Source organism: Terrapene carolina, unplaced genomic scaffold, assembly GCF_002925995.2.
Source record: "Terrapene carolina triunguis isolate 2854851 unplaced genomic scaffold, T_m_triunguis-2.0 Scaffold629, whole genome shotgun sequence".
Classification (NCBI taxonomy): domain Eukaryota; kingdom Metazoa; phylum Chordata; order Testudines; family Emydidae; genus Terrapene; species Terrapene triunguis.
In genome coordinates this window covers 9,443,270-9,454,851 of record NW_020664980.1, presented here as the reverse complement: position 1 = coordinate 9,454,851, position 11,582 = coordinate 9,443,270, and the positions used below count along the sequence as shown (strand labels likewise).

The 11,582-nt window shown below is 38.8% G+C and overlaps 1 protein-coding gene across 5 annotated transcripts in view; it reads right to left on the bottom strand.

Annotated features, from left to right (window-relative positions):
* Positions 1-6,817: 6,817 nt before the first annotated feature.
* The window catches only part of LOC112108120 (F-box/LRR-repeat protein 21), a 22,836-nt gene continuing 18,071 nt past the window's right edge, over positions 6,818-11,582 (bottom strand). For all 5 annotated transcript variants that reach the window (XM_024202120.3, XM_026659428.2, XM_026659429.2 and 2 more), the window contains 2 exons: positions 10,980-11,151; positions 6,818-7,959 (listed from right to left, as the gene is read on the bottom strand). In XM_024202120.3, the coding sequence (XP_024057888.1) occupies positions 7,316-7,959; positions 10,980-11,151 (816 nt within the window). In that variant the 3' untranslated portion in view covers positions 6,818-7,315. The remainder of the gene's footprint in view (positions 7,960-10,979; positions 11,152-11,582) is intronic.

Genomic DNA, 11,582 nt, shown 5'->3' with positions numbered 1-11,582 from the left:
ACCATCCGTTGCAGATCAGTATTTCACTTTAATTAATGTCCCTCTTCTGTCTGGTGATTTACATACTCTCAGAGACTCACAATATAACCTCTCAAATAAATATAGGTGTGACGTTCTGCACCTCGTGGGAACACCCTGCACCCCCATGTTCATCCTTATAAAATGATCGTGTGGTATCTAATGCAAAGTTTGTCATGTCGGGTGTCTTTGGAAGGCTCATGATGCACTGAGCATTGTTGTTATAGTGATGTTATAGGTTGTAATTTCATGTATATAGTTATGAGGCTGAAAATGTGTCTTCATGGCTTAAAATAAGCTCAGGCAAAAACTCTCCAAGAGCAGAGAGGCAGTTCACACATCATCAGGGCATGTATGAGACAAACCCAGCCCAGCCTCACAGGAACAAAGGACACTGGCCTAGGAAGCAACAAAGGATCTGTTGGACTCTCGAGTGAGTCACCCCCTTTCCCTTAGTCAGACAGGGACTACGTTGAGGTAATGCTCACTTGACTCTGAAAGGGAGGGGGGAGAAGGGCGCAAAGCCAAGAGGGAAGAAAGAACATGATAAAAGGGAGAGAGGTTTGCCATGCTGTTCCTCTCTCTTCCACCTCCATCTACAGACATCACCACCAAGTGACTGAAGCGCTGATCAAAGGGAAGAGCCTGGCTGAAGGGCAACCAACCAGCCAGCCTGTGGTGAGAAACATCTAAGTCTATAAGGGCATTGAAAGTGTTAAGATCAGCTTAGAATGCGATCTGCTTTTATTTCATTTGACCAAATCAGACTTATTATGCTTTGACTTATAATCACTTAAAATCTATCGTTGTAGTTAATAAATCTGTGTTTATTCTACATGAAGCAGTGCTTTGGTTTGAAGCGTGTCAGAGACTCCCCTTGGGATAACAAGCCTGGTGCATATCAATGTCTTTGTTATATTGACAAACTCATATAAGCTTGCAGCATCCAGCAGGCATAACTGGACACTGCAGGGCGGAGGTTCCTAGGGTTGTGTCTGGGACCAGAGATATTGGCTAGTGTCATTCGGTTGCACAATCCAAGGAGCAGCTTACGTGCTAGAGGCTGTGCGTGAACAGCCCAGGACTGGGGGTTCTCACAGCAGAGCAGGGTAAGGCTGGCTCCCAGAGTCAAGGATTGGAGTGACCTAGCAGATCACCGATCCGGAAAACACCAGAGGGGAACGTCACAATAGGATACAAAGATTGTGAGATTAATGCAGGCAGCAACTCACAAGCATTCAATAAAGTCTAAACACTAAACACATTCTTATAATTCTAATGCCTTTGTCAACAATACTAACACACAAGTAAGCCAGCCTGATTCCAGCTATGTATTTGCCAGTGTTCAATTGAGACACGGGGACATTGGCGTGAGCTGGCACCTGCTTACCAGCATCACAATATGCACAGTAGCCGTGTGTCACCCATCAGTTTAGCATACCAATGATTATTTGCCCAAGACATTGTAATCTCAGGCTCAGCAATGAGCTATATCGGAAGTACCACTTTGCCTAGTTACAACCTTTTTGGTATCAATACTTGTTTTTATTTGATCTTAGTCTAATACATAAAATAGGAACTGTTCTCTTCACTGCGTGCATAGACTATCTCAATATGAACTTTTAAACAGGAAAAGTGTTACCTCTCTGTTTTCGTTGCTAAATGAGTCCCAGTAATAACAGATACAGGAGAATCTCTATTCAATTAAAAGGCATTAAGGGAAAAATGAAATTGCAGGGTGATTAATTTGCTGAAACATACAAAAGTCAAACCAAGATGCTATTTGCAGTGACCATGATTTAACAACCAGTGTCTAAGTAAATTGAGGTAACACCCTAAAGAAACCAGCTGTCTAACCAAGATGATGCATTTTAGTGAAATTAATAGGTAGAGTGACTCAAGAAATGGGAAATGATTTTTTGTCTTTAATACTCGAGGGAATTGAGCTTATAGGAGGGGCCAGACTTGAAGTAGATGACAGATGTTTCTACTGAGCCACCTCCGAGAGGCAGAGAGAACAGTTGAGTCTAAGGGAATAGCTCATCAGTAATGGGACAGGAATGATAATATTGCTTTTAAACTGAAGTGTACAGAATAGCCCATAAAGTCTCCCACATATAATCTAAGTCAGATGGGACAGAAATCCAGTGTGTTCCAGTGGTTCTTCCCTGTGCCTTAAAAAGTACACTTTATTTCACCCAAACCTCATAGGATCTGAATATTATGCTGGGGGAAAAACTGACAAATCATTTCCTTGCAAGAAAACAGATCCCACAGAGGTACATACTGTGACCAAGTAGATGCTGGCTGTGAGCAGGCAAAGGCCTTGTATCTCTTTCCCCCCCCCCCCCCCCCAAAAAAAGAAAAAGGCAGCACCGAAGGACCTGTAGGAAGGAGTGGGACTCACACAGCTGCCAAGAGGTTTTTCATAGTCCACAATCACACCTCAACATTCATCAATCCAACAATATCCTGCTTTTTCAGGAACAGCAGAACTACTGCTGATGCCGTAAATTGACCAACCTGTGTTTCAACATTTACTTTGGATCTACAAAATTTAAAACTTTGCATTAATAGGTTAGCAAAGTTTTACCAGCCACATTTTTATTTAATGAACTTTACAAGTTCAATGTTTCTTTTGGATCAGAGAACAACTTTCAAATTATACATGGGAAAAACAGGCTAGTTTTGGATATTTCCAGGTCTAAAAGAATACAGGTATGAAGGGAGGGTAGTGTGCTTTTATTTAAAAGCAGGATTCAAAGTTTTTTTGTGTTCATTTATAATTCTAAGTGAAATTAAGATTTTTTTAAAAAATTATGCAGAGAATTAAATATACCTACTAAAGCCAAAATGTAGAAATACAAAGCATGGAAGTATGTAGGAACCCTCTGAAAACCAATACTAGCACTGTAAAAACTTATGATTCTTGGCGGAAGAGGGGAAAGATAAAAGATCTGAAGTTCAGTGTAGATAAATATTCAAAAGCTCTAATGCTTGTCCAAACTCTGAACTCGGCTACATCTACCATATCCCTAGCTCTCCTATAACATTCCTTAGAACAGGCTCTGTCTGGCAACCCCTAACACCCTACCTGTTGTTTTGCAGTAGCCTATCATCATCTGTTACTTCTAGACGGCATATCCTTTGTCCTCCCACTAGACTCCCTGGGACTTCCCATCTTATTGGTGCCCAACTTTCTCTCCTCCCATAAATCCACCAGGAACTGCACACTCTTTCCTTATGGAAGATATGATTATCTTTAACTAAAAAAAAAATACAGTATGACATTTTATGAAATACAATTTTTTTTTTAATTGTTGAAAGCAAGTATAGCACCATCTTGGCCTAAAATAGGAAACTAATTCATATTTCAGAATCAACATTTTTTAGTTAAAAATAGTCTTCATAAAAAAAATAGGTGTGTGTGTGTGTGTGTGTGTGTGTGTGCGCCCCTCAACTCCAAAAGCAACTCAAATAGTAGAAATCAGGATCAATATCTCCCTTTTGGCTGTGGGGTCAGTATCTAAGATAAATACGATTCAACAGGGTTTTTTCCTTTGGCACTCAAGGAAAGGTCAATCAGGTATTTCAGTTACAAAGATCTAGGATAGATCAACTAACATATGGTAGTTAATCTCACTGTTGAGACAAGGATACTTCAGTGGGCATGTTCAGCTCCACAAAAACTGTCTTGTAGCAGAGTGCAGAGAGATACGCCCAATATAATGATCAGGATGTCCATGCAACACACTGCACAACCATTTGATAAACTGCATGTATACATGTTTGATCATCGCAACTATCCAACAATCCATTACAAATGTGTTCCCTTACTATTCCAAACTGCAAGTAGTTTCAGTCAAAACTGACCTTTTTTCTCTCCTTTCTTCCTGCTGGAGAGAAGGTACAACCATCTCTTGAATTTATTAACATAGGAAACGTTCTCTGATCTTCCCAAACACTTGTTTTGATACTTTTCATTCACAGATCTAAAAGCACTTGTTCCTTCTTTGCAGTTGCACTATCCTCATTTCACAAATAGGGAAACTGCAGTCCAGGATATGTCTACACAGCTAAGAAAAACCCACAGCTGGCCCATACCATGGTGCTGTTTCATTGCTATGTCGACTTCTGGGCGTGGGCTCAGGCCCAGGCTCTAGGACTCTGAGGTGGGAGGGTCCCAGAGCCCAGGCTCCAGCCCAGAAGTCTACACAGCAATGAAACAGCCGCACAGCTCGAGCCCAAGTCAGCTGACATGAGCCAGCCGTGGGGCTTTTCTTTGCTGTGCAGACATACCCCTAGAATGGTAGTCATTAGCTCAAGGTGACAGCAAGTCAGTGAGTTCACCAGAGACAGAACTCAGGTCCACCATACTATTCCGATATCCACAGGAGTATGCCTGCTTCCTTATGATGTAATCAAGCATGGGCAGTTTTTTTAAACATACAGGACTATTATTTCATTGGATTGCTGGGAAATTCAAAAGATAAAAATGCCGTGTTAAAAAAGATGTAGGTACATAAAACAGCTTTTTTGGGGAGGCAAATCTGTTTAACCAATTTTGTTAATCTTTAATTAAAAATGTGTGAGCTAACCAACTGACAGATTGAGGCCAGTGGGGTTAAAAAGCAATCATGTTACACACCCTTGAAATCAGAGTTCAAAACAGCAATAATTACAAATCCTTTATTAGAGCAGCCTATAGTTGAAACAAGGTTTCATGTTTTGTTTTAGGGAAAAGCAAAGTCTTGAGGTATTTTAGTTACTTTTTTGGTGGTGGGGTAGTGGAGTAGGGTTATAGAAAATACTTAAAAATATACAAGTAACTAAGACACTTGCATTAATTTTTACTGCTATCATAGGCGTTTCTATGCTGCATAAAATAGCATTGTTAACAAAGGTTCAATTTTGAGCAAGCTCCATTTTAATATATATATATTTATTTTCAGTTTCAGGATTTGAGGCACTCCCAGCTGCTGTAGTGTAAGTAAAGGAGGAAGCACAGGGTGACTAAAACCCCACAGTGAGAGAAAGTCAGCTCTTTCCAGTCCCCGAACAACTATGACAGATGAGGAAAATAAAGTCGTTAATTTTAAGGATGAGAATGTACCCAGGCTGACATTTGAGATAATAATGCAGTTATATTAACTAACAAAGAAACAGTCTTCCCCTACTATTAACCTCCCCTCCCCCCCCCAACTAAAAAAAACCAATCTGATTCCCTTCCATTTGTACTCCTATGTATGTTTACCTTCACCTGTCACTTATTCTAAAATGTTGCCCTTTAACTACTTTCATTAAAAACAATATAAAAATTTTCAAAATCAGTGGCAGGTTAGATCAGTTTATTAAATTTACAGTTTAAACAAAAATACTCATCAAAATAATATTTGGAACTAATTTAGATTATATAAATTTACCACTTACGAACTGCTTGGTTAACAAGTGATATTACACAGTCTCTTCTACAATATTTGTCTTGTGTAGTTTGTAAAAACTCACTATTGATCAATTCAAGTACATTCAGTGTGTTTTACCCAAATTATCTCTTATTTTATGTTGTGTATAACTTTTCAAACCATTTTGTTTGAGGGAATGGAGGAGTTAGCCAACACTTAACCCAAAATTATTTGTACAGCAAAGAAATTAGATTAACGAAAGAAGTGACTCTACTTGGCTTTTACTTTGATGTGACAAACCTAATACAGATCAACCAAATGCACACATCTCTGATTTGCTGCTACAAGCAGGTAGATAGACAAACTATGGTACAATGCACTACAATTTACATTAGTGTATAAAAGTGGATCACAAAAAACAAACACACATGTTCTACTTTGTACTAATGACCTTTACCTCATTTCAAGTAAAAGAAAGATTGCCTTCAGCACAGGATTCTTTAGTGCGGATAGTCAATCCTACAGTCCTTACACAGGCAGGACACTCATTTAGGTTGCAAGTCTTGCTTACTTAATGAACACAGGATTCTTTAGTGCGGATAGTCAATCCTACAGTCCTTACACAGGCAGGACACTCATTTAGGTTGCAAGTCTTGCTTACTTAATGAAAACAGGATCAGCCCCCGACACTCACTATAGGAGGATTTAGTGGTTAGGGCAGAGTTCTGCGAGGCACAGCTGAGGCTCCCCAATTCCCAGGGTTTAATGGGGCATTAGGAAAGCCTTGGGTTGCTCTAAGCTTTTAATTTTATGTCAGGTGGGGAAATAACTGGATCCAGGTGGTACACCCCAATCACACCCTCTGCCCTACCAGCATACTTCTGTGCTAGTGTCGCTGAGATATCATAGCCATCCCTACACCAGGAAGAGGAATACAACTGTGACCATTTTGGGACATCTTAATAGACCCTTTGTGAAGGGAGCATGGGTCAGAATCCTGACAGTTTAGTGTTTAAGATAAAAAAAAAAAAATGGTCTTAAAAATAAAAGCATACACCTTCTCAAATGAAAGAGCTACTATTTCCTATATACAGTTACCAAGTGCTTCACTGCTTAGCCAAGAACTGAAACACCATGAAATATTAGGTACATCAATTTTAACAAGGTTTGTTTTTTTCTGTACAGGTAAGTCAGTACATAGGAAGAGAAACAATGAATTATACAACACTATCTTTATGGTATAACTTGCTGATAAAGTGAAAATTGAGTACAGAGTGCAAGTTAAAATCAAAAGCTTTTTCTTTATTGCGGCATAAGTCCTTAATTTGCCACAATATTCAAACACATGTATACAAGCACATTAAAACAGATTTAATTAGCTACACTATTTCAGATTGCTATTATGATACAAAGTATTTTTTCTACATGTTCAACAAAAAATTATTAGTGAACAAGTGGATAAACACTGCAAGTAATAGTTTACCTGAAAGTTCCATTTAACTCCCTATCAAGCAATCTAGCTTCAGACTCCCTTTAACCACATCAGAAAGACTAACATAATAGAACACCTTAAAAACTTTGTACTAACTGTGTTTAATGGAACAATTTAATTTAACAGAGGCCAAATGAATGTGCTTAATTTAATTGGAGGATGAAACATCTCTAACCCAGACATCCTTTCAATGTATCTATTGTTAAGTATATGAGATTCTACTTTCTAATTTAATCTAACATTGTCACTCAAGCACTTCGCTTTAGCCTATATGCAGTTTATTAAACTTGAGAAATTTAAAATTAAGTTTTGATGCTTTATTTTATAATTTCTTATTTGCATAGCAAGCAACATCTTGATCTAACCAGTTTTGACCATATAGTAATACTTTCTATAGCTAGGTTTACCAGGTAGGCATCATATCAGGGAACCACATTCTTCCAAGGTGTTTGGAGACTTCTGAATGAATTTGATCCAGGTTGTAATCATTATCTGGAATTAGTACCTCCTCCATAATAGAAAGCTGGGTGAGCCTCCCTCCACACATCTTTACAAACTCAATAAAACCTCTGCAGGTAACCTCACATTCACCAAGGCCCATCGCTGTTAGATTCTTACAGCGTTCAGCAATGCAAATGAGTTCATCATCCAGTGGCTGAAGTCCATTAGCACACACCACCAATTCAACCAACCTGGGGCAGTTCATTCCAATACGACCTAACATGGCTTTGCTTACTGCACGACCAAAGTAAAGGTGCGTAACAGGAGTTTCTTCTCTGAAAAATGCATCAAATTCCTCTTCATATAAAAAGAAGTACATCACAATATTGACTTTGGGGGAGTGCTTAACAAGTGCATCCCAACTTTGCTTTTTAATAGTATGAAATTCAATTTGTCCAGGATTTTCACTCACAACATCTATGCGAAGATGTTCAAGGTTAACATGTTTCTCACTTGAAAGAGCCAGCAGCAGTTCATCACTTAGTATGTAATAATTCAAAGCCAGTTCCCTAAGGCCATGACACTGGTCAGCAACACAAAGAATTCCTAAGACAAAAAAATTTAAATACATAATTTGCATATTTTTTTTATAAAGTACAATATATATTTGTATACTTAGTTTAAATTAAAACATTTTATTCAAACCACTAAACCATGTGTTATTCTTTTTAGCATACCCATATCCCAGAACAATGTCTAATGTTTCCAGAAAAGGATGATAATAGAAAGGGTTGTTTTTGTAGGTTTCGAGGAAGTTTAAAGCTGTCAGCTTTACAATAGTTCATATTTGATGGCACCCCTAAATGCTGTCAAACAAATCTCTTGATTTAAAAAGTTAGTGTAAAATATAAAATGAAGCTCTGTGAAAAATGGCTAGATAAATATGAAATCTTCCTACTCCACAGTTCTGCTTCTTTTGTTCATTTATATCTGGTTATTTTAGTGATTATTTTCCCCCTACTGCTTTTTACTCCTGTTACTCCTAGAATGTGGCTACATCTGTAAGAGAGTGAACTGAATTTTAGCCTATTTGTATACCAACAGAACTGCTTACTAAATTTCATTCAGTCATACTTGTAAAAAGCCTCTAAATGTAATGAATAGGGACAAGTATTACTGAGGCATAATCTGAAGACAACGAGTTGTACATCTGTTACTAAGGGAACAATTTGGTCCACAGAAGCTTTAACTAGTAAGGATATTTAAAATTGCAGTTTGATTTTTAGTTGTGCAAACTGCAACTGAGCTGGCATTCAAAAGCCTCAGTACACAACTGAACTCGTTTAATATTTATGTTGAGAAAAACAGAGCCTCACAAACTTCTTTCAGTCACTTTAAGATGTTTTTAGACTCAGAATATGCAGAGTTTGTCACTGATAAAGTTATAATGACCACACATAAATGCATAACATTTAGACTTGAAATTAGATGAAGGTTTCTAACCATCAGAGGAGTGAAGTTCTGGAATAGCCTTCCAAGGGGAGCAGTGGAGGCAAAAGACATATCAAGCTTAGTCTTGAAGCCAGATAAGTTTATGGAAGGGATGGTATGATGGGATAGCTTAATTTTGGCAATTAATTGATTCATAGATTCTAGGACAGGAAGGGACCTCGAGAGGTCATCGAGTCCAGTCCCCTGCCCTCATGGCAGGACCAAATACGGTCTAGACCATCCCTGATAGACATTTATCTAACCTACTCTTAAATATCTCCAGAGATGGAGATTCCACAACCTCCCTAGGCAATTTATTCCAGTGTTTAACCACCCTGACAGTTAGGAACTTTTTCCTAATGTCCAACCTAAACCTCCCTTGCTGCAGTTTAAGCCCATTGCTTCTTGTTCTATCCTTAGAGGCTAAGGTGAACACGTTTTCTCCCTCCTCCTTACGACACCCTTTTAGATACCTGAAAACTGCTATTATGTCCCCTCTCTGTCTTCTCTTTTCCAAACTAAACAAACCCAATTCTTTCAGCCTTCCTTCATAGGTCAAGTTCTCAAGACCTTTAATCATTCTCGTTGCTCTTCTCTGGACCCTCTCCAATTTCTCCACATCTTTCTAGAAATGTAGTGCCCAGAACTGGACACAATACTCCAGTTGAGGCCTAACCAGAGCAGAGTAGAGAGCAGAAGAATGACTTCTCGTGTCTTGCTCACAACACACCTGTTTATGCATCCTAAAAACATGTTTGCTTTTTTTGCAACAGCATCACACTGTTGATTCATATTTAGCTTGTGGTCCACTATAACCCCTAGATCCCTTTCTGCCGTATTCCTTCCCAGACAGTCTCTTCCCATTCTGTATGTGTGAAACTGATTTCTCCTTCCTAAGTGGAGCACTTTGCATTTGTCTTTGTTAAACTTCATCCTGTTTACCTCAGACCATTTGATCTTTGACTATTAGCGGTAAATATGCCTAATGGCCTGTGATGGGACACTAGATAGGATGGGATCTGAGTTACTACAGAGAATTCTTTCCTGGGTAAGCTCAGGGTTTAGCTGATCGCCATATTTGGGATCGGGAAGGAATTTTCCTCCAGGGCAGATTGGCAGAGGCCCTGGGGGGTTTTCGCCTTCCTCTGCAGCGTGGGGCACGGGTCACTTGCTGCAGGATTCTCTGCACATTGAAGTCTTTAAACCACAAGGTGAGGACTTCAATAGCTCAGACATAGGTCAGGGGTTTGTTACAGGAGTGGGTGGGTGAGATTCTGTGGCCTGCATTGTGCAGGAGGTCAGACTAGAAGATCATAATAGTCCCTTCTGACCTTAAAGTATGTGAGTAAATACCTTACATAATTCAGGAAATTCAATGTTATCTAAATTTCCCACCACAAATTTGTATTCAAGCTTCTTTTGCACTGCATTACTTGATTTTGACAATGAAGCCACATAAAGTTATGTTTTTTCAATGAACAGAGGTACAGGTACTGTACATGCTCGTGTTATCTTGAGTATATTATGGAACAGAAGTTGATTAGTTTAGAAAATACTGTGCACGCTATGAGCAGTTCATGAATTTTAATACTTACAACTTCATTATTTCAAGCAAAATTTCTTCACACAGCAAGAGTCATGCCCTTTATACTTATGGTACAGAAAGAGACAGTGCTATATATAAACAAGTACTTGCCTTCGTGTCGGGCTAAGTGCACGGAAGGTTTAAATCTTTTTTTTTTTTTTTAAATCTAAAATTTAATTCTTTACAGAAGTAAAACAAAGCATTAGAATGATTGAAACAGCATGGACGAATCACAAAAACAGGAATAAAACCAGAAAAATATAAAGTAATATGAAAGGTATATAAATACTATTCTGATGCTTTCCTTTCACTTGGATTACTCCAAAAATGCTTGACATTAAAGACGACATTTTCCCACGCTCTAGACAACTGAGAATAGTCAAGTGGAAGGTTTACGTACCACCTTTGAACTGAGAATTTGCATGAAAGATTTTAAGTGGAAGAATAATTTATTCCAAATGTTAAGTACCTGAAAACAGGTTAACAGAAATGCATCCTCAACAGTAACTATTGCATTACTACTTCCTTTTTTAACAGATTTACTACTCACCAGCAGGTGACACATGAGGACAGCTGCTCATTTTTAGCAGTTTTAGAGTATCGCTATTGTTAGCAACAAGAACCTTCAAAGATGGATCATCAACTGGTGTGTCATCAATTTTGATGGATGATAATGACTTGGAGTTTACAAAAACTACTGTCAGTGCTGATGCAAAATGAGCCTGTTCAGAGAAAGTGAGGGGGGGTGGAAGTTATCCTTCAGTGGACATTTAATGTTATTATATCCATAGCATAGTTCAGGGGTAGGCAACCTTTCAGAAGTGGTGTGCCGAGTCTTCATTTATTCACTCTAATTTAAGGTTTCGCATGCCGGTAATGCATTTTAACGTTTTTAGAAGGTCTCTTTCTATAAGTCTATATTATATAACTAAACTATTGTATGTAAAGTAAACAAGGTTTTCAAAATGTTTAAGAAGCGTCATTTAAAATTAAATTAAAATGCTGATCTTATGCCACAAGCCTGCTCAGCTCGCTGCCAGCCTGGGGTTCTGTTCACCTAGGCCGGCAGCGGGCTGAGTAGGGCCTGCGGCCGGGACCCCAGACCTGGGCGTGGGTGTTTCAGGGGTCAGGGCAGAGGGCTGGGGTGTGTGTG